The sequence below is a fragment of the Podarcis pityusensis genome (assembly GCF_964106645.2).
Source record: "Podarcis pityusensis genome assembly, chromosome: 9".
Taxonomy (NCBI): Eukaryota; Metazoa; Chordata; class Lepidosauria; order Squamata; family Lacertidae; genus Podarcis; species Podarcis pityusensis.
The window spans coordinates 11129488-11153921 of record NC_138034.1 but is presented as its reverse complement, the minus strand read 5'-3'; the positions used below and the strand labels follow the sequence as shown (position 1 = coordinate 11153921).

The following is a 24434-nucleotide window of genomic DNA, read 5'->3' as shown; positions in this document are numbered from 1 at the left end:
ATGATTTAAAGAAGGACTTGGGATCTGGCCCTTACTTTCTAGCAGAGCTGGAAAAGACATCAGCCGGCCTTTGGACAGTGGTGGATTTTGGGAGTAAACACTACTAAGATAGATGGATCAAGAGCCTAACACAGTTGAGGCACTTTCATTTGTTTTGACTTCACAAGCAGTAGCCTATCTACAAAATCTAGCTCTACTCGGAAAGGATAAACAGCCTCTTTCAAGAGTCGAATATAGTGGTACTTCTGGTTGCGGACGGGATCCGTTCCAGAGGTCCGGCTGGATCCCAACTGTTAAATTGTTCAGCCTCAAAGTATACTCTGGTTGGAATTACATGCCTTTTAATGGCTTAACTACAGAGCAAGCAGGAACTCATTCCAAAATACATTCCTGGATGTATCCCTAATTCTGTATTTGCTAGAAATTTTTCTAAATGCACATGAACCAAAAGCAGCTAAGACAAACATGTTAGGATACTGACATCTGCCTATAGTTAGGGGATTTGCCGCTTAAGATTACCAGTACTTTCCCATTTCATTTCGAACAATATGCAGTTATCATAGGGCAGAACCTGTGGAAATGATTACTTTTCAAAGGCTTCCCTAGTAGGCTACCAAGAGAGGGGAAGAAGCAATAACATGCATGTTCCACTGTCTTTCTGAAAATTATGACTAGCATTCCATACTGGTGCTCCAGGGAGTGGGAACAGCTTCTGTTCACAGAACAAAAGGCTGCTTCCATTCACAATATTGAATGCCACCCCATTGTCACAAACTGTAAACTTTAGCTTTGTCCTTGGCTACTAGGAGAGAACCCGCATTGCAAATAATGCTAACATACAGATAAAATAGAACATTTGTCTGCAGGAGGACTGTTTGGAGAATACAAACTAAAGCAACAGGAAAAAAGGATTCAAAATCTAGTGTTTTGCCAAGGAATAGGGTATGATTTAACACTGGAAAGACCAGACACAAAATGTACTAATAAAATTATGAAAGTTACAACTTAAAAAAAGGGGTAGCTGAATATTTCAACAACAGTAAAAGCCATCAAGAAAGTACCGTATTTTTTGCACCATAACACTCACTTTTTTCCTCCTAGAAAGTAAGGGGAAATGTCTGTGCGTGTTATGGAGGGAATGCCTACGGGTGGCATGCCTACGGATTTTCCTCCTCTAAAAACTACGTGCGTGTTATGGCCGGGTGCGTGTTATAGAGCGAAAAATACGGTATATATTGTCCAATCCAGTTCAAGCTCTTTAGCCCTTTACCAGTGAGTGGTCTAACCTAAGTATAATGAGGGGTACCTAGGCCACTCTGGAAGCTGTTTTAGATGAGGAGAAGGTCTACATAAATAACTAAATGCCTGGATTGTTGTGTGTTTAGAATTTCCATTATTTAAAAAGGTCAAAAAGGCAATCCACGGTGCGTTTGTGTAATCCAGTTGTAGTCAGGTGATCCAGCCCAGATTAACATGCCATCACTGAATTCAGAACTCCCCCCAAAAAGGAGTGCTTTTACTGTGCTGGCCTACTGACTTTGGAAAAACCTGCATTTAAACAGAAGGGCTGCAAGACATTTTTTTGTTGTTGCAAACATTTCATAATTTTAGTACTTTATGGGCTGTGAACTGCCTCGGGATCTTATGATGAAGGGTGGCATATAAATCTAATAAATAAATAGATAAATAAATATAAAAAATTATATGACTGCATCTTATTGTGCTGTTTAATAGCACACTCACTTTGAAGGCTGAAAAAGATGTCTATAAATATTGAAAATTAATAAATGTGGTACCTTTAGGTTGAAAACTGACCTAATAAAAATGTAGAGGTGAAGAATTATTCCATAGTTGGATTGACTTGACTTCACCATTCTTTTTACAACACATTGTCATAAAATTTGTATTTTCAAGATGGGACAAGAAAGGAATCCAGTGTGTATTTAGGTCTAGTTCATTCCAATAACAGATGCAATAGTAAAACTGTTCTTAGAGTGCATCACTTCAAATTACAGCTAGGAATAGAGTTACATGGTCAAATGTAATTTCTCCGGGGGGGGGGGGGACATACTTGCACAAACAAATTTAGCATATTGGGAAAAGGCTAAGCTACAACCTGTTTTTATGACAACTAGATCTTCATACATAGTTCAAAAAACCCATGAATTAACAACAGTGAACCATGCAATTGCCTGCCCAAAGTCTGAAAGAACTAAGACACTAATTGTATAAACTTGGATCTAGCAACACAAATAATTATGTCTTACCTGGTGAGCCGTTTAGGTTGAGGTCGCTCACCAAATTTCCTGTAAGCAGAAAAACACACAAAACAGTCATTTGTAACATTTCTTACTCAGAGGTATGGCTCACTGTGTTGAGTATATCTTCCTCCAAGGTATGCATGTGCAGATTGCAGTTTCAATCTGTCCACCTAACAGAGTATATGAACTTTTAACTCGATCTGCAAACCTAACAGAGCAGCACAATCCTGCTAAAGAAGTGTTTAAAATATGCAGTTCTTTACGCTTTCCTGGGTCTCTCCAAACTTTAAAGCCCTATTAAAAATGGCAGATCTAACTTTTTCCAGTTAAGCCATTCATTATAGCATGGATGTGCTATGCAGCCTAAGTTTTTTTTTAAGACATATGAAAATTCACATTGTTAATGATTTTTTTAAAATTGTGCTTTCTCGATGAATAAAAGAAATCAACATTTTATGCCTGTTAACATCAGTTAGCAGTTCAAAAAATAGTAACTGCAGTAGAAGAAAACCCAGGACTCAGCTACATTAGTAAAAAAAAGTGATTTGGATGCATTATAAACATGCAACACCAGATGACACCAGAGAGCACAAACCTTTCTATAGGGTTTTTACATAGGGTTTTTCTTTTCTTTTCTTTTGTTATAACGATTTAATTTCTGGCTTATTTATAGCGGGGGTTTCCCCCCTGTGTGTAGAACCACCTCCAGATGCATGACTATTATCACACTATGGCAACAGAACAAACAAACCCCAAGACCAAATTTATACGAAAAATTATTGGGAAAACCTGTTTTCAATACATAGAATAAATATAATTTACAGAAATACCTTTGCATTAACAAATCCATATCAGAAAAGTAAAGAGCACGAGAAATAAAAAGGAGAATATTTGCTTCACTCCGTAAGCAAGCAAGCAAATGTATGGAATTGTCACTTTGTTCCTTCCTTCGCATGAGCAGGCAAGTAACTCAGAAAGCCATGACCCATAGCTTTCCACTACGTCCAAACCAGGAAAATGTGGTTAATGGCTGCCAGACATGGAGGCCCTGGCTCTTTTTATTTATAACCAGCGCTAGAAACTAAAGACATATAAGCTAGGTACAAAATTGCTCCTTAAAATAGGGTTACAGTCACCAAAACGGATTGTTTATTTGCCATTTTTGGATGAGATGGCTCAAATATCAAATTTCTCAATACAAGGTTTGGGTTTCTGAAATTCATTCTGATTGAACAGATAAAACATAACAGGATTCTACAGGATGTGTTGCTAGTGTGTGAAAACAGTTAAGATTCAAGGATCCCCAGGCTTGCACCTTCAAATGGTGGAGACTTCAGGCACCATCCTGGCACCCGGGCATCTTCACTTGGTCACAAGTGTCTGAAAGCCAGGAGCAAAATGCACCTGTCACCTTTTGAACACTGTTTATAACTATTAACCAAGTTGACCATGCTTTGGCTAACAGAGGTTCCTGGCTTATTTGCTAGCTTGAGTGAAGGACGATGGTAAACAGGTGTGTGGTGTTGCAACCTGTTTATATCTTGGCTTCAAATATAAGATTTGATTGTCTGAATGCAGCCAATTATAGCCTCTGTTAAATCTTCAACTTTCCCTGTCATTAGGGTGTTTATTCGTCCTTATTCAGTGACTGCTGCTGCAGCCTGGGCTCTGTCAGTCTTAATATCCGTGAACTAATTCCTGTATGTCAGCTATAATCCAATCTTTCTTAAGAAAAGCCTGTAACTTAACAAAAAGAAGATTATGGGGAATATTAAACACTAGTCCTACTCAGAGCAGACCCACTGAAGTTAATGGACATGACTTAGGTTCATTAATTTCAATCTGTCTATTCTACATAAGACTTAATACAACCCTATGCCTCGAACATTTAATTCTCAATCTCACTGAATTTTCAGAGAGCGAGTGTTCAGAAAGAGTTCTGGATAGATGTTGATTTCTTACTCATAAAGGTTCACAGTTAAGGAAGCTTATGACTTATTATAGCTTAAATAATATATAATATATTATACCTTAATATAATATATTATACCTTATGACTTATTATTGCTTAAACTGAATCCCAACATTTAAATATTAAGTGCATTCTACAACTATAGTCTGATCCAAATTTTAAATATCCTTTAAAAGGTGGTGTTCGTCTTATGGGATTCTTGTTAATTTTAAGATATATCCTGGATCAAAATGTATTTTCTCTTCCTTTCATTAATGCTTCTATAGTAGCATAGTTTTCATTCTTCAATCAGCTTTCTCTCTCCTTTCACTCAAGCAGTCTACCTTTGAGGCTGAAGATTGTGTTCAGCTTTTAATAGTTTGTTTCCTAGTCTTAAATTTGCTCAGATGAAGTTTTATTTTCTAATTCTCTCCCTTTCATCCAATTTCATTTGCTGCCTCCTTTCTCTCACACATAACTATTCTTCCACACCTTTTCTCTCTCTTCAACATCTCCTAAGGGGCTCTGGCCTTGGAAGCTTTTAATTTAATAATAATAAAATTGTACTCTGTTGAAAGTTTTCCCTTGATGATCCTCTTAGACAGTTATTTCTACCTTTTGGGTCATATTTCAATCACCTATTTGTCTCTGAGCTTTATATAGACATCGTTAATTCTAATAAATCAGTTCATAATTCAGATTTTTGACAACCAAGACAAATAATGCAGTTCTAATCAACTACATAAATTAAAACTAGAACTCTCTTAAATTAGCAATTTTAATGACTCCTCCATTTTCATGCATAATGAACTGATCAATTTCCTGACATTTTCTTAACCAAGTAAAAATTGGGAAAATAAAGTGTAAATTCAATTATCTTTATATAAATAATATGTATCCTACCAATTAATCTGTTACTCGTATCCTAGGATTCCTATGTACTTAAATACCACGAAACTCCAAAAATTATCTGTGGTGAAATAATCTATATATGCATACAATATGCAGACATACACCAGCTCAACATATTGACAGAACTTCTACAACTTGCAGTCCTGTGTGCTAGAGACCACCTGTGTTAAAACGTACTTCTATAACATTTGTATTTTTGATAATTTCTTGCAAACAGTTCTGACTGACTGAGTTAAAAATCAGTCCAAATATTTTGGCTACCTCACCTACTCATTGTGACAAACAGATGACCTAAATAAATAAATAAATTTCTAGTTCACCAAAGCTTTCCAACTTGATCGCCTGAAGGTAATACACAAGTAATCTGGAAAGTATCTTTGTCATCTCTAAACAGTGTACAAAAAAGAAGCAACAACAGACAATTTAAACAAAACATTATAAGAATACAGTTACATATTTTAAGTTACATTAATAAAAAGTTGCCAATATATAAAAATCAGTATCAATTCATTTTCCTTCTGATACAACCATCCCCCCAGTTTTTACCAAGGGTCTAAACAAACTTTCAGCTCACCCACAAAAGTCTCACAATGAGAAGAGTTCCTGCAAACAGCAGACATCACCCTAGTCTCTTACTCTAGACTTGCTTTTTACAGGCAGGCCCAAGGTGGATGGCAGTTCCTTAGGCTGCCCACAACTGTGTCCTATTCAGCTGCACCCAGTTCTAGGTGCAGAAAGTTTGCTGAGATTCCCAGGGGGTCCAAAGGATGGAGAAAGGGGCCCTCTCCACTCACAGCTCTTTCTTCACCCTCTGCCTCTGCCTCCTCCTTTAGCTGCTTTGTGAAAAATAAATGAAGAGTTGTATTTTGATGAACACCAGTGCCTTTGTTTTTTGGATATTAAAAGCCAACACCAGGAAATTACATCCTCTGAATGGAAAGCTGCAAAACCTAGATGGCAAAATAATGACTGCATTGGAAAGATTCTTAGTAAAAAGATTCCAGAAATTATTGATTGATATTGTTTGCATATTCCACCGCAAGTCACTTCAAACAGGGCACTGCAAAGATGCATAGGACTGATTCACACAACCATACTTAAATGGTAACTGTATTATGCTCATTAACATGCCACGTTTCATATAGAGAGCATATGAAGTGTGGTAATGAGTTCAGATATCATGTAAATGCCTCCTACACGTATAACATCACATGTGACACAAGCATTTGAAAATATATACCAATGACAAAATATATTATTACAGGTGAGGTGCATATAACCAAAGTCTTAAGTCATGCTTGACATGCAGTAGGCAAGCAAGAACAACCTGGACCCCATTTTTCACAGTATTTTAAAAACTTAAAACAGACATAGTTTCTGCATCTCAGGGAAATTTCAGGAATATTTTCATTCCCCTGTTCAGTTCCAATTGGGAACTATCCCTTCTTTCCCAGCTTGAAGCTTCCGCAAAATTTGTTGACCTCTTGAGAGGTTTCATATCCCACCCATACATATATTTTATATTTTATCTACATAAATCAGACTTGAACAATACGGATAAGCTAACCTGATCTTCCACCACTGCTATTTCAGCCCCAGAAAACAACAGGTTGCATACATAGACAGTTATGTTCAGTTTTGTGGGTCGAACATGTATATCTGAGACAAAATTTACAAGAATAATTCCAGGACTAGAAAAATATAAGATCTACCCTGGTTATTAGGAAATCTTCTGGAAATTGTTGATACAATGCAACTAATCAGTTGAAATTAATTTCCATAAACAGTTTTTTTTTAAAAAAGAAGAAAGCAAGCTTAAATAGAAAAGCTGGACAAATTTGAAGATTAGAAACAAAATAAATCAAGACAAAATATTTCAGAAATCTTTCTCTAAGCTGCACCCTTATTTTCAATATTCCAGGATAGCTGACTTTATCATAAGATTACTCTTTTCTGTGTAACCACTGCAATATAGTGGACAATTTTTAATGTTTTTAATGTGGGAATATCTGGATTCAAATCTCTGTTCAGCCATGAAGTTCATTGGTGGCCTTGAGCAACTTATTCCTCAATACCTCATAGAAATTATGTAGGATAAAATGGGAAAGAGGATTGTGAACCTAATGCATTCTACTTAAACGCCTTGGGAAAACGATAGCAAGGCATATCTAATCAAATAACATTGTGTCTATCCACCTGCTTTACTCAACTGATACTTAAAATCAGTAAGGGGAAAAGTGGGTAGTTTGTATACTTTTTGTCCCCACTCTGCACTCAGCTCTCACCTGAAGGAGCGTCTCCACCCCCATTGTTCTGCCCGGACACTGAGGTCCAGTGCCAAGGGCCTTCTGGTGGTTCTCTCGCTGTGAGAAGCCAAGTTACAGGGAACCAGGCAGAGGGCCTTCTTGGTAGTGGCACCCATCCTGTGGAATGCCCTCCCACCAGATGTCAAAGAGAAAAACAACTACAGTATTCCAGACTTTTAGAAGACAGCTGAAGGCAGCCCTGTTTAGGGAAGCTTTTAATGTTTGACCGACTACTGTATTTTAATATTTTGTTGGAAGCCACCCAGAGTGGCTGGGGAAACCCAGCCAGATGGGCGGGGTAGAATTGTTTAAAATTATCATCATCATCATCATCACCTGTGGCTCCTAGAAGCTCTCAGTATGCAAGAGTAACTATACCCCAGGAAACGGCTCCAACTGGCCAGCTAAACCAGGTGAGGGTAACCAATGGGTCTCAAACCCTCAGATAGGATCTTTCCCTGCATGTAAAGACAGACTCTGGTGAACTGAGCAGACAAGACCAAACAGTGGGTCCAATGGTCAAGAAGGCATTTTTTGAATGAGGGAAGTGAGGGGCAGGTGGGGCTTGCCAGACTGGGAAGGTAACCCATCTAGGAGATGGAAAACTCTGATCCTAAACTTCCGCTGCCTTGCAGGATATCTTCCGAGAAAAGAAAAGGATAATAATAATAATAATAATAATAATAATAATTGTAAACCCTACACTAATCTGGAGAAGAGTCTCCAAGATGGCTGGATGGCATCTTGTAGCCCTATTACTGGCAACTACAGGGCCAAGTTGGTGCCAAACATATTGATCTGCTTTCCTTTGGACCATATCAGCGAGGCCAGGACCTCCATACATACTGCCCAGGCTTGCACCCCGTGAAGGTCACTTCAGTGCTGCTAACGCAGCAATTTGACTTCACCCCTGGAGGCGCACTCCATTGCCTCTTGAGACAGAAGGATGCCAAGAACTTAAAAAAAATCATTTTTGCATTTTAATTTTCCACCCCTTATTTCATTTTCCATGTGTAAATCAAATAACCATAGAATGAATATAGCAGTTTGAACATTGTTAATATGAGAAAACAAGAGTGATGATCAACAGTAAGGCCTTTATTTCAAAAGGCATTTTTGTGCATGACTTGTAAAGATGTCTTTTCATCATTTCTTTGTGGTTTCAAGTGAAAGTCAAGAGTTCACTGTTGTGTGATATTAATCAAATACTACACATACTGAGAGAGAAAGCTCTCTGTCTCATTTAAACCAAAAATTTTTTTTTAAAAAATTGGACTACATGCCCATGTCTATCATAAGATCCAATACCATTTCTATTAAACTGCACTAACCTTTCTATGACCATGTCACCTCAGTCATTTTAGAAGTTCATGGACAGGCAAAATGTCACATCACGGCACTATGTAAAGATAAAAGGACAACAACCGCCATGCCCCAGCAAACTTTTACTCTTACTACAAACAAGTTGAAAAGTCAAAGGCTCCATTTACGTAAATGGCTGCTGTTTTCCTGGAGAACATCAATGCAATAGTAGTGTGCTTTTCACCTTTATGTTCGATGGTGTGTTTATTTTTTCTCCCATGGTCCAATTTATTTCTAATGCTACATATTCAAAGGCATTCACTCGTGCTTTAGAGAAGTCACTTATTCCTCTGCCTGGCATTTAGAAATTTGCCAAAGAGTTCACAACATGTGGTGGTAACGTCTAAAGTGCCCCAGTGGAATTGATCGTGCACCTGTGATCTTCTACAAAACTTAAATATTCTGCAGCAGGCATGGCAACATGGGAAAAGGTTAATCAAATGCAGAATAGTTTTTAAATTACTGCAAAAGGGAATGGAAAGATTAGCAATTGTCTTTTTGTCTTAACAACTGGTAACTAAAAATTCAAAATAAAAAAGTCTTACACATGCTTCCCTGTCTCAAAAGGGTGTATTACTTAAGGTTTTAGTAATATGTAGTGTACGCTTGGTCCCAAATGCCCCCCAAATTTTGAAGTCCCATTCACTAGTGGTGAAATGGAGAAGCATTCCCCCAGGTTTTAAGAGATATACAGCAAAGTAACCGCCAATGAGAGAGGTGGGTTTTTTTTTTAACCTTTAACAGCTGCAGCAACTTTGTTGTTGTTTACATTATTTTACCACTGGCAGAGGTGGCAGGAATAGCCTAGCTCCAATCTCACTGTCTTACCACAATTGTCTTTTGCCTACTATACCCTGGACAACATTCACATCTGTATGTCTTACAAAATCAAAAGTCACCCAATAAAACTGAACTAGTTGGCCTAGATAACTGAGTTGATTGATCTGCAATAATATTGGCATCAATGGTGTGATGAATGTCCTCAAAGTGCCTAGCAAACATGATGCAGTGTGCCTCCAAGGGATGTCCAGGTTGCAAAGGGCCCCAAAACACTTGGAAGTGCTTCACTAGTGGTGGACAAAAACTGCTTCTTCACCTCCTTCATGACACAGAATAGGCAGATAGACAGATAATGTGCTCTTGTTTTTGTTTGATTGAACTTATTAGTCCTTCTCCATTTGCATTCTTGATGTCTCCCAAACTGCTTCCCTGCCCTCAGCTCAGGTGTATACTAAGGAGCTTAATGGGCTCTGCTCCTTGCAAAAGGGCACTTGGGAGCGATTATGCTAACTGCCCAAGTCCTCCATCTATATTCCAGAAAGTAATCAGGACTCTGACAAAAATACCAGCCACACTAGCTGAAAATCCCTCAGAATCCATTAGTCTCTGGGATTGACTATTCTAATAGGTTCCTCCAACCATGGAAGGGATAAAGCAACAAGCTAAACCTTCACAGAATGTGGTCCAGCCATAACAAGGGAGTATATATAAAATCTACCTTCAGACCACCATCCTTCTGTCCAGGATGTGTTAGGCTGATGACATGTTGTAACAGCGCCACAACTGTCATGGCACTCATGAATTTTTCAGCCACCATAGACAAAGCACTTAGCATGGGTGCTGAGCTCCCCTCAGGGCAATCATCCCAGCAGTCCTCAACCCCAAATCTGAGACTATGACTCCCAGCTCAGCTAAAGAGACTGGTGAGCAGTGGAGTGGGTGATATTCTAATAGGATTCTAATGTTTCCTGAGTATGTAACATAATATATGAACACTCAAAACTGGCACTCAAAGCCAACAGGAAGACTGGAGAGGCAGAATTCTTGTAGAAGACAGCAACTGCTTCTCCCCAACCCTCTAATCTATGCTGATTCTGAAACAAGCACCCAGAAGACCAGAACTGAGAGAGAGCAACTCCATTCAGCTCACTCACCCACATCTTGGTAAAACAGCAACAAAATCCAGCAGATGAAAAAGGAATTTAATCCTAGACAAAGCATCCAGTGAATCACTCCAATAACTACTTTAATTTTTTTAAAAGTGGCAGTAGAAGTTCCAGTGAACTCCAAAAGCTTTGCCACCTCATTCATGCTACAATTCAGCCCAAGGCAGAGAGTGCACACTGCTCCAACCAGGAACAATTACATTTTTTTCAAGACAAAGCACCGGAGTTAATCAAATAATTCATCTACACTCAACTCATGACCCAAAAAAGTAAATGAATGTTTGAGTCAAATAATTAAAATTGGTCTGAAGTGGTAGTACTTGTACAAGCAAAGCAATATATCCGACAATAATTTCATTAATTTCTAATCCATGTTGTTCAACCAGATAAATATTTTTAAATGCCAGAAATGTTTAAAATGGCAATACTTATTAATTTTCCCATATTCAACTTTTGCTGTAGGTAACAGCCTTTAGCACATAAAGGTACATGGACCAATAATGACATGCCATGCTCAGTAATTCTAAATTCATTCAAAATATTGTGTAAAAACAGTGGCAATATCAGAGCTCTTCTCTTTAGCTTCCCCCACCCCCACCTGTCAACACACTTCCCCCAACTTTCCTGAATGCAGTATCATTCTAGGAATTTCGGGGGGGGGGGGGAACAAGCTTTCACAAATAAGCAAGTGGCTAATGCATCCAGGACTTTCTGAAGAAGGAAACTAGCAGCCGCCACCTGCCAGCTACTGAGAGGAGCTCCACTTGTAGCAACTTGTAGCTGCAAAGTTTTTTTAAGCTAAAGAAAAAGGATCCACAGCAGCTGAAATGTTTCCACAAAATTCACCATTTTCTATGGAGCACAGAAATGGGGCGGCACTTGTGCTTAACCCTACCCTTCCCTCCCTGGGCGCAGTACACCATTCTGATCAGCTGTTAATCACCTGCTTCCTACACCTTGTTGCTGTACCCAGCTGACTGGAAACCCAGGAATTGCATAGCAACAAGCAGTCACTAAGTGCAGCTGGAACAAGACAGCACATGTCTCTATCTGAATGAGGGGTTAATGTCAACCCAGACAGACAGGAAGGGGATTCCTGTCTAAAAACAAAACGCCAGCTGTCCAGGAATGTCTTAACACATGTTGCTGGCTGAAATTAATTGGAAATCAAAGAATCATACAATCATAGAGTTGGAAGGGATCCTCAGGACCATGTAGTCCAACTCCCTGCAGTGTAGTAACATACAGCTGTCCCATACAGGGATAAAACATGCAACCTTGGCATTACAGTATCAGTACCACTCTTTAACCAACTGAGCTATCCAGGCGCAGGCCCCATTCTAGGACCAATACTTTAAACAAAAAATTCTAAACCAGACAGACAGACACTAATTCCTGACTTCATCTACCTGCGACCTCCCCAGTACCACCTGAAGCAGGTCATTTCACCTTGCTGCATGACTAATCCAGCATTGGAGCAGCACATCCTCTCACCCGAATCCAAACATTTCACTAAGCTCTTAAAAGTGCTTGGAAACCTAACAGGTTTCCTGTGGTCGTGGTGGTGCAGTAATGTAATATTATAGAAAGGAATTTGCTACCAATCACTGTCAGACGCAGAAAGCCAAGAAAAGTGCAACGTGTTGCCAGATGGGGGAGCTTAGACACCAAAGGAAGACAGAATATCAGCAAAAGCAAGCTCCAATAAAAACCAAAAATTATTTTAACCTAAGCCTGTTTAACTTATTCTTCAAGATCCCACTACAGAAATGATTATAAATATTTTCCCAGCACTTTCAGAATAGTATTTAAAAATAAATAAATTTATTGTTAGTCACTCCAAGGCCTCTTAAGACATGAAGACAGTAGCAATTTGAAAAAATTAAGTCCATTATGGCAAATAAAAACCACCCAGGAACAACTTGAGAGTGGGTCTAAGGAGTGATTGATTCTCTATGATGAAGAGGGTGCAGCCAATTGCTCTGGAGATGGTGAGGCTCCTTCTCAGGAGGTCCTACATGGATATAGTGATATTAGGTAACTACCACACAGTCAAAAATGTCCCTTATGGGAGCAAGATGATTGAGAAGGTAGTGATTAGTCAGTCCCAGGTGTGTCTGGATGAAGCAGATTATCTAGACCCATTTCATTCTGGCTTCAGGCCTAGGTTCAGCATGGAAATGGCCTCGGTCACCCCGATTGGTGACCTTTTTATCAGGAGAGTGAGACCGTGCTAGTTCTCCTTGACTTCTCATCAGCTTTTGAAAGAACCAACCATAATACTGACTGGCATGAGTTCTGTGGATTAGGAGCTAGAGGCACCACAATACAGGGCTCTACTCTTCTTATCTGCAGGACCAGTACCAGACTGTAGCAGCTCAGCTCCCCAGCACTTGTGCTGTGGGGTTCCATAGGGTACTATTTTGTCCCCAATGCTTTTTAAAGTTTGTCATCCCGGGATCTGAAGTACTATGTCATCAGTAAAAACATAAAGGTAAAGGACCCCTGGATGGTTAAGTCCAGTCAAATGTGACTATGGGGTTGAGGCGCTCATCTCGCTTTCAGGCTGAGGGACCAGGCGTTTGTCCACAGACAGCTTTCCAGGTCATGTGGCCAGTAGGACTAAATTGCTTCTGGCGCAACGGAACACCATGACGGAAACCAGAGCACACAAAAATGCTGTTTACCTTCCCACCGCAGAGGTACCTATTTATCTACTTGCACTGGCGTGCTTTTGAACTGCTGGGTTGGTGGGAGCTGGGACAGAGCAACGGGAGCACACCCTTGCGGGGATTCGAACCGCTGACTTTCTGATCAGCAATCCCAAGAGGCTCAGTGGTTTAGACCACAGCCCCACCTGCATCTGGAGTTGGGTAGAGTGCCCTTTCTGGACTGAGTTGTACTCACCGTGAAGGAGCAGGTAAATAGCTCTTGGCAAAACACTGCTATCACTTGAAGCCCAGATAGCGTCAAGGACTGCATATGTCCTTGAAGCCCAGATGGCAAGGACTGTATATGTCCAGCTCTGACTTGTTCCCCAGCTACAGTTGCTCCTGGACTTTGATAGCTCAACTATGTTAATACATACTCTGGTAACCTCTCATTTAAACTACTGCAATGTGCTCTTTGTGAGACTTTCCTTGAAGTCTGTCCAGAAGCTGCAGGTGGTGCAGAAGAGGCTGCTGACTGCCTATTTGATACCTGAACTGTCTGCCTATTTGCTACTGAGTCAAATTTAAGGTACTAACATTTGTCTATAAAATTCTATACAGCTCCCCTAGTACCTACCAACCAATGGCTTAAGATCTGGAGGAGACCCTACCCAATAGTTCTATTTACAGCTATTTTCTGCAGTGTAGTTATGAAGAGCAGGGCTTATCTGTTGTGGCACAAGAGGTATGGAATTCCTTCTCCATGGGGATAAGATTGTTCCTTATGCTAGCTGATTTTAGGCATCATATTGTGATGCATTAGTATTCTTAGGCTTATAGAAATGATTACTCAAAGAGCTAGGCTGCTGCTGAATTATTATATTTTTAGTAACCTCCCGATATTCTGACCCTTGTTCTATTAATATTTTTGGTTTTATGATTTTCTTGTATTAAAGTGTTATTTTAATGGATTGGTGTGTACCATCCCAGGCACACACCTGGAACCCTCTAATTTCTACAGCTTGTATTTAAAAACAGAGCAATGTGATAATCAGTAATTCAGAGTTGACATCCAGGTTCTACCATCCAATTATGAACAAAATCCTAAGGTTTCTTAGCTCCTGCGCATATTTCCACTCTTGCAACATAAAGTAATATTAATGTTGTACATATAATGGAATGTTTCAGAATCCTAATTAGCTAACACACTTCTTCAAAGACACACAACAGGCACGTTTTAAAGTGATGGTTTTAAATTAAAAAGCTCTAAATAGCTTGTGCACTTTATACTTATAAGCATACTTCTTGCCCCAGTGTCTTAGAGTGATCACTACTTCAACATGGCACAAGGCAATACAGAAGAGTAATTTTTTTAAGGATTGCTTCACAATGGTGAATACATTTATTAGTACAAATTCTGAACAGTAAATTAGAGAGAGCATGTTTCCTGCCGGTTTTATGTGGTGTAACCTGCCTGAGCATTCCAGAAGCTATTTAAGTCAAACACTGAAGAGCTTTCCATAGCAGGTTACAAAACCTAGTCTCTAGTCACCAACTAAGATTACCAATCCAAAGAACAAGACAAAAGAAATAATAGTTCATTATGACAACACCTGCCAATCTAAATCACCAATGACAACAATAACTAGAAGCAGCAGAACAGGCAAGGTGATGTTAATTGTGTTTATGAATTACCAATCCACTTTTAAGTGCCCGAGATGATGTGCAACGACACACAAGAATGTATATCACTTGAGTTCAAAAACTTTGTTCCAACAGCTGCCACCTTGCTTCTCAGATGCTAATGAAAAGCATACATATACTCTTGCCTGCTCCATTCATACCCCTCTCTTTAATCAGGTAATCTAACAGTCTGTTCTGTTCTCTATTCCCTCAGGAAAGCTTTCCTTATAACGCTTCCTAGTTTTTACAGCATTTAATAAATATAAAAGTTCACAAAGAGCTTTCTAAAATGAATATCATGATAACCAGCGTTCTAGGCACATTTTGCGACAAGGAATTTCATTAGCGTGAGCAGTTTCTGATCTCTGGGCGCAGTACTGTGCCTAAGATTTCAGATTAAAACTGCAGAGTGGAAGGAAAGGAGGGTCTTTTTCTGCCTCTCCACTTCCAGTCACTCTCTGCAGACTATAGGAGAGACCCTCTTAAGAATATTAGGGAGGTGTACAGGGGAAGCATGGCTTTCTTTTTTTGCAGTCTTCAGATGAGGACTAGAGCATGTGAAAAATGAATATTAAGATTTTAGCTGTTCATTCATTTTCAGCTTTGTATTCTTGTTGTAAAAGAAGTGTGCCTAGACATTCCATTGTTGCGCCCATAACCTAGGTTTAAGGTGCCATTTAGCTGCTAGCTTTCATATCTCAGTTTCTAACACTGATGATAACCTATAAGATGCATATAAAAGTTACCCAGCTTCAGTGGGGAACTGAATCTACTTCATTTGACAATAGTTCGGTTATTTTTTTCTAAAGCCACACTAAGATCAGCCACAAACCCATTCCCCTGCTTTTGCTAATTCCTCCCCATTCTGTACTGTTTAATAGGAAGTGGGGAGGGAAGCCTATACCAAATTAACTGTGAAAGCAATGGCTCATGACTTATGCTACTGGAGAGAAGATTTAAGGTCAGAATTTCAAAGGATTGTGTAAATATATTTTTGTTCACAAAGTTTTGTTCCAAATGCAGAAACAAACAGGTAATACTATCATATTTTTCAATGATAAAAATTATCTACATTTGAAGACAGAAAAGTTAATAAGTTTGGTAGTAAGTTTATACTGTGGATCCCACAACTACTGCTGTTATCAAATCCACTCTTTTTAGCACATCATCTTATTTCATTCATTTGTTTTACTGTTATTATATTCAGGAATATATTCAATAGCTGTACAGTGCCTAAACACAGTAAGATACCAAGTAATCAACACTTGTAGTACTGTACAGCCAATTTCCTAACCATTCCCTTTGAATAAAAAACAGAGGTGCTTATTTGTTTATTCACATTTTTAGCATGACCAACTACAAATCTCAGTGGGTAGCCAAACTTAATTCACAGTCAATTCAACTTGTAATGGGGTTTTATAACAGAAAGTAAATACATGCAAATAAGCTCTGTGCTACCTAACCTCAACTATCAAATAGCAGACACAATAATGATGAAGACTTACTTAGTATTTCTGAAAAATCCTCAGTTTAGGCTCCAATAAATGTCTAGGAAGAAGAGATTCCTAGTTATGAGTCAAGCAATTAAACTCTTTATAAACACCCTGATTCCACGGCACAAAATTAATTCAGTCAGTAAAATACTCTTGATAAATCTTGGTGTGCAAGACAGAACATAAAGAAGGAGGACATTTCTTAGATACACTGGACACAAACCATTATATGCCCTGATAAAGGCTCGCAAACAACCCCACAAGAATTACAAGCCTACCTGCTTGCCTCCACATGGCAGTATCAGTAATCTGTGATGTATCAACAGCCTGAGAAAACACAGAACTACTGATCCAGATTATAGAAGCCTTCTTACCTCTTCACACAAAAGGAATTCATATTTGCCATGTAAGACTTTTTTACAAATGTGGGACAATACTTAAAAGGCTACAAAGCACTATCTACTCTACAAACTTGGCAGTCTCTAAAAAACTATGAGACATTTTTGTATGAGTTTCATATAGATGTGTAAAGGATCAAGTGGCCTATAAATTGGTTAAATAAATAAGAAGAAACCAATGTCTTTTTAAAAAAACCTGAACCAAGTCAAGATTTATTTGGGGGGGAAGTAAACCAATTTAATACAGTATTCTGATCAGAGAGGCAACTTTTACAAGCAACACATCACAAGTTTACAGCTATAATTTTTTGTTCTAAGCAGTCTCTTACAAGCTTACCAGTATCAAACTTCCGTCACTTGGGACATTTAGAAATCTGGTTACTCTTTCAGGTGTTAACTCTTCAAGCACAGTTGACAGAGTCCAGTGCCCTTCATCTCTGTGTGATGTCACCCCCTCTACCTGTATATATGCACAAGTTGTACTTTTATTTGGGGCAGGTAGTCAACTTGCCTGATGACAGATAGAGGCAAGGAGAAGTAATACTTGCACTCTCATATTATTTCTTTGCTTCCAAATCCCCTTCCACTGAGGAAGCTGTTTCGTTGCTGATAAATGACTGGTGGGCCACCAGAAAAGGAATACAGAAGAATCCATCCTCAAATATACCATGTCTTCAAATACTTTAGAGCAGGAGTGGACAGACTTGAGGTTTGTTGGGTCTACTTGTTCTCTGTTAGCGCCACAAGATCTACTCAAGAGAGCTAGGTGCAAGAGAGACATAGGGTTGTTGTTTTTTTAAAATAGGGGGATGCTTCTGAGCACATTCGAAACCTAGGAATTGGTTTTCAGTCCAAAACAACACTGATATTTTAACCCTTTCCTGCAAAAATACATTCCCGGTTACTTTTATTTATTTCAGCAGTCTTAATTTAGCAAAGAAACTAATTTTTGCTGGTACTGTTAAACAACTGAAAGTACAAAACCCTGACAATCAGTCGAAGATCTACCAGTAGATCTTGATCTACCTTCAGCCCACCCTTGCTTTATAGGGTACAGTTGAACGGTTGCCATAGGAATATTTTGCCGCAGGAACCTCACATTGCAAAGCAGTTTTCTAAGCTTCCAAATGTCCCTCTTCTCTCTGCAACCTGTCCAAGTTCTTCATTGTTGTTTCCACAAGTTTACAGAGGGTACAGTATTCAAACAAACACTGATTAGAAAAAGGTAAAGGTAAAGGGACCCCTGACCGCTAGGTCCAGTCGTGGACGACTCTGGGGTTGCGGTGCTCATCTTGCTTTACTGGCCGAGGGAGCTGGTGTACAGCTTCTGGGTCACGTAGCCAGCATAACTAAGCCACTTCTGGTGAACCAGAGCAGCGCACGGAAACGCCATTTACCTTCCCACCGGAGCAGAACCTATTTATCTACTTGTACTTTGACATGCTTTCGAACTGCTAGGTTAGCAGGAGCAGGGACCGAGCAACGGGAGCTCACCCCATTGCAGGGATTCGAACCAGCAACCTTCTGAGCAAGCCCTAGGCTCTGTGGTTTAGATCACAGTGCCACCCACGTCCCTATAAAAATGTGGTATCACCAAATTAAATCCTTGGATATGAATGCATGCTGTTCATCTTATAAAAGCATGGCAATGACCCCCCCCCCAATATTCCTGCTGGTGTCCATCGTCCCTCTTAAGTGTGTATCTGCCATGCATTATTTTTCACCGGATGGAATTTCTCCTTAGGTTTCAAAGTAAATTTCAAAGCCTCCCATCAATCAAATTTTCTCCAAATATGCTGCACTGCTGCTTAAGAAAATGATACCTATGTCTCTAATAATGGTCTCAGCATAGCATCTGCACAATGGAAGTGTTACATAAAATATTAAATTATGTATGACAAAGTGCCCAATAATATGTAAGTTATTTTTACAGTGATAAAGCAGCAACTAAGATCCAGCCAGAAGAGGCCCAAAGTGTGAAGAACAGGGTGGGAAAGAAGTCAAATTCTGTCTGCACAAAACAGTAGCTCTCAATTAGCAAGGTACTACTTTTTATGACTTTTCAATATACTGACAGAAGAACATATTCCACAAGATTTTTGATGTTAAATTTGTGTCAGAAATAGATCTAGGAATATTAACATCATAATAATTAACTGTTCAGTGCAATACTCGATGCTTATTCAAGCAGAGAACTAGATCCTGAGGAACACATTTACCTTGCCTTCACTTACAAGCAATTTGAATTTGTAACAATCTAAAGCTAGAAGGAACTACTTTTCAGTTCAGAATGTTAGGAGCAATTTATACTCAACAGTAAAAAAGCGTACCCTGAATACATGACCAGAATAAAAAGAATCTATAAACCACAGAATAGCTGAATCAAATAGTCCAAGCCTACTTTCATCTTGACACCCCGACTCTAAAACCTTAAATAATTTGAAATTTGTAAGAAACAATTCCTGCTTTCTTTGGAGGGGAAGGGAGCAACATATTAGTTGCATACTGTGATACTAAAGCATATTAGAAAGTGATTTTATTGAAGGACTTTTCTGATATTTTCAATCAAGCTATCAGCACACTAATCTTAAAGACACTTTGTAGAAGTAAATTCCATAAATATTAGAGGTGGTATACTTTCACTTCGCAAATTATAGCGTAAGACTGCAGACACATTCAGAGTTTGGAACAGGAGATTGTTTCTGTAATGTCTGAACACCAGAAATCTCTATACAACAAATTCCTACCCAGTCACCAAAAAGCATCATTTGTTTTCAATGAAATCATGTGACCTAAATGACACCGGCTACCTTGAAGGCTAACTCTAAGCCCCAATGGACTGATGCTGTTGCCAGAAGACAACCCATAACTTAAGTCAAGCACAAGTGTGATATGCCGCAGCAACCTTTAATAAAGACTGGAGGGCCTCGTGAAGCAACACAAAAAGGCATCATCAGCTTCTGAGAGTCCAACCCCCTGCAAGGCAGGAACCTTTGGCCCATTGTAGGGCTCAAAACCACAACCCTGAGAGTAAGAGTTAGGGCCCCTTCAAGGAAAACCGGAACATGCTCAGTATGTCATTAAGACCCAAAGCTCAACTCACCTAGGGGGACGTTCCCATTAACCGCACACCACAAAGCAAAGATACGGAAGCCTTTGCTTTCAATCCAACCAACTTCACGCAACAACCTCAGGCACTGCAAGGAAGCTGGGGAAGTTAGTTATGCAATGCAACACACAAGAGGACAGCTTAACCATGCAGGGCATTGGGGGGGGCTTGAAGTGACAGCTCTCACTTTGGGGGGGGGGGTCTGCGCCTCATTCCAGGCACCACCAACACGAGCACCACGCAAGTGTCAAGGCAACGCGATGCAATTCCTCCTTGCATAAGTCAGAAAGGCAGAGGGTAAGATGCACCCCCGAAATAAAAGCAGTCAAGAGCGCGCAGACGTGCCAAGTTCCTCAGAGCCCCTGAAGTGACTTTTACTCCAGAGCGCTTTTTACCCCCCTCTCCTTTTTTTGGGGGGGGGGTGTTAACACCACTGAGCCGGAGACACGCAGGACCAGGCAGTTTTCACGTGTGGGGGTGTTTTGCCTCTTCTCCCCACAGAAGCCCCCCGAGCTCCGCGCGTCGAGAAGCGCTTCCCCACAGCGACGAGGCTCGAGGCGGGACTTTCCCGCCACCCGGACCCCCGGCCCGTCGAGGGGCCCAGGCGACTCGGCCTCCCCACAACCACCACCACCACCACCGACCACCACCAGCACCGTTCCGGTTCCCCCGCAACCGGAGAAGCGGCAGCGGTCGTGAGGAGAAAGGAGACCCCACCCGAATCCGGAGCTCGAGGAACGGGCGGCGGAGGGGCGAGAGCCGGGCAGGCCGGCTGAGGGACGGGAAGGAAACGGGCCCCTGAGGAACTATGTCGAGAGAGCCACCCCCCCCCCCGCACTCACCCTGTCACAACAGGCGCCATCTTCCACAAACTCTCGCTAAAACTCCTACTCTCGCGAGAAGGGAGGCGAGGTAGCCGTCGCACACGCGCGCGCGCGCCTCCCAGCGGAACCAGCAGCGCGCACGCGCGCGCGCGGGGGAGAGGACAAGCTTGTCGCAACCGCAAAGGAGCGAAAAGGGGGCGGGGCGTGCGGGAAACCCCGCCCACTCGCTCACGTCACTTACGCGCACACACACACTCACTGACGGCGGTCTGCGTCGCTCTCCCGTCTCAGAAGTCAGACACAACAGGCGTGGGAACTCGGCCCGAAGACTCGCGAGACCTCTTCGAGGGAAGCGGAGAAAGGATATCGCGAGAAGGGAGATCATAGGAAGAGGGAGGGGCAGGAGGGGGATTCCCTTTACGCCTGACCGAGCGAGCGCAGAGGCTTCGGCGTGGGAGAGAACGGACCGAACCATTCGCGTAGGGCCGCGGGCGAGACCATTTCATTCATTCATTAAAAAAATATATATACTTTTTAGGTTTATAGGATTTCACTGATTTTACAATCATTTTGACATTTCAAAACTTGACCTCCTTCCCCTTCTTTCTGCTGTTCCTTAAATTTATTTTTAATATCTTCTGCATATTCCAAATTAACTTAATTTGCTCATTTATTCATCTTCTTTAAATACATACTCTTATGAAACTGCATGTTATTACAACAATCCTGCAAATGTTCTTATCTGTTTACAATTTATCTGTAAATATTCCATAAACCATTTCCATTCCTTTATATATATAAAAAATATCTTGATTTATTCTTCTTCTGGCAAGTTTGCCATTTCTGCATATTTCATAAGTTTTTGTATCCATTCTTTGCTGGGACTTCTGCTTCTTTCCATTTTGCGGCAAGTAGCATTCTTGACGCTGTAGTCACATACATGAATAAGTTTTTATACAATTTTGGTAGTTCTGTCCCTATAATTTCCAAAAGAAAAGCTTCTGGGCTTGTTGTTGTTTTTTTACAAACATTATTTTAAACATCCTTTTCATTTCATTATATATCATTTCCCAGTAAGCTTTAATCTTACTAAAAGACCACCACATATGATAAAAAGAACCTTCTTTCCCTTTACATTTCCAACACTTGTTTGATTTAGATTTATACATTTTTGCCAATTTACTCAGTGTTAGATACCATCAATGTATCGTTTTCATATAATTTTCTCTTAGACCATAACATGCTGTAAATTTTATATCCATGTTCCACAGTCATTCCCATGCTTCCATGTCTATATCGGATGGGACCATTTCAGACAGCATGAAGGGTGGCGGGAAGGAGTGGACTCCGAATTGCGGGCATGGAGGCAGCGGCGTGAGGTGTTTTAGGGAGAGAGAAGGAAGCCAACAACGAATGTGAAGGAGCTTAAATAAACAAAAGGCTCCTTTGTGTGTGTTTCTTAAATGTGCATTTTGCATCCCTCCCCTCAGGTTACCACAGACTAACCCGGTGCATTTTTTAAAAATTGGATTAACTGGTTTTTAATTACATTTGGGTAAGCCTGCATGCGTTGTGCATCATTTGGGTCACTGATGAATTGCCTCTAAGTCAGCCTTGTTGGTTGCAATAGGGAGAGTGAGCTCAGTTGGGCGTGGGCAGCGATCCTCAATATCTTCTTCTTTGGCAATCACTCCTAGCCGAGTAAGATTGTCTTCCATGAACACAATCTTAACAGCGAGTCCGTAAGTGACTGTGAGGCCAATTCTGGATCCACACGTCCTTCCACAGTGGGGAAATAGGTTTCCGGCTTGGTGTTGATCTTGGTGAGGGTTTGCTAAACGTACCTTCCTCCTATCAAGTTTCTCCCTTTCATCCTGAGTTCAAGCATCTTCAAAGTCCATGACACCTAGGTAAAGGCTGTTCTCCAATTGGAGCACTAACAGCCAGTGTTTCCCAATTGTCAGTGTTTATACTACATTTTTTTAGATTTGCCTTGAGAGAGTCTTTTGTTGACCACCAGCATTACGCTTTCCATTTTTAAGTTCGGAATAGAGTAGTTGCTTTGGAAGACGATGCTCAGGCATCCACACAACATGACCAGTCCAACAAAGTAGATGTAGAAGAACCATTGCTTCTTCCAAAAACCCACCCCAAACTCAACTCGCTGGATCATCACCTTGTTGTGGTGAGTGGGCTTGCACGTTCCTATGACCCTTGTGAGCGAAGCCCTTGGGAGTCTCCCAGTAGGGTCACCCAAGGCGGTAAGGTCAAAGGGGAGGAGCTAGACAAAGAATGATCCAAGAAGTCCTCAATTGCAAGATAGGTGGAGGATAACAAGTGGTATGTTACAATGGCTGGTAAGGCAGATGAAGGCTGCAGCAGATAAGAATTTACTAGTTGTCATGATATTCATTCCATTGGACCCTCAATACTGTATAATTACCATTTCCACTTAAGGCGGAAGGACTTGACTTTCACTTTATTTTGCTATTACTATTATTTTTAGATTTGTTTGCCGCCCGTCATTTGAAAACCCTGGGGCTTTTCACAACAGAAAAATACAAAATGAGAACACAGGACACATCGTAAAACAAAAACAAACCAATAAGCTCCACAAACTCATTAAAAAAGCCATAAATGTTCATCAGACAAACGTCTGGTTGAAGGGAAATATTTTAGCCTGGCACCTACAGATATATAACGAAGACACCAGGTGAGCCTCTCTGGGGAGAAATTTCCCCAAGCTTAAGAGGAGCAGAAAATAACTTTTAATACTATTAATCGAGGAGAAAGTGAAAGGTGTGTGGGTTTGTGTTTAAATACATTAAAAAATATGGGGTTTTTGCATTCAAATTACTATCAATACACTTGTGTTTAAAAAAAAGACGGGCTAATTTGTGTAATGTCTGTGAAAAAAACGTGTATTTCTCCTATATATGTGAACCGTGCTAAAACCAATTCTATTTATGGCAAGCTAACCAACCTCGATTTCCCCTCTATTTTAATTTAAGGGTGAGGTGTAAATATATAAAATGAAGTTTTTCTCGCTCTTTGTTGTATCTGCATTACTGAAGTTGGTTCCATTCAAGGAACATTTCCTGCATTCAGTGGACTTTTGCAAATCCTCTATTTAAAGTTCATGAAACAATCCATAATCCTTTTAAGTTCTCTTTTTGAAAATAGGTATCCCTCCCTCTGGGCTCATGCTGCTTCAGTTCAGCTATGAATGGCTTCTGGATTTTTGCCATAAACTGTCTCTAGGTGATAATTTTAAGGGGCCTTTAATTTATGTGCCTTAAATCCAACTGGGATGAAAACATGTTGGAAAAAAATAGGTCAGCCTTTAATACATTTCAAACATTACACACACACCCCAACACACACACACACACACACACACACAAAATACAAGCATTTATTCATTTGAATATTTGCTTGTAATTGAAAAAAGCATTTGCCCTGGAAGAATTTCTCAAACTGCAGGGCACACAAAATAAATCTGATGCAAGCCCCAAGTCTTTGTCTGCCAAGGAAAGTT

General features: G+C 40.3%; 1 protein-coding gene across 5 annotated transcripts in view; it reads right to left on the bottom strand.

Moving 5' to 3' along the window:
* RBPJ (recombination signal binding protein for immunoglobulin kappa J region) overlaps positions 1-24434 on the bottom strand; it is an 84268-nt gene that overhangs the window by 20463 nt on the left and 39371 nt on the right. Inside the window, exons 1-3 of one of the 5 annotated variants that reach the window (XM_081020089.1) lie at positions 20915-20934; positions 16578-16620; positions 2268-2306 (exon numbers count right to left, since the gene is read on the bottom strand). Coding sequence is in view for 1 of the 5 variants with exons in the window: in XM_081020091.1 (XP_080876217.1) it covers positions 2268-2306; positions 20915-20934 (59 nt within the window). In the remaining 4 variants the exon portion in view is untranslated. Of the gene's footprint in view, positions 1-2267; positions 2307-16577; positions 16621-17300; positions 17726-20789; positions 20859-20914; positions 21033-24434 lie in introns of those variants that run through there. The other 4 variants (XM_081020088.1, XM_081020091.1, XM_081020090.1 and 1 more) reach the window with 4 other exon arrangements.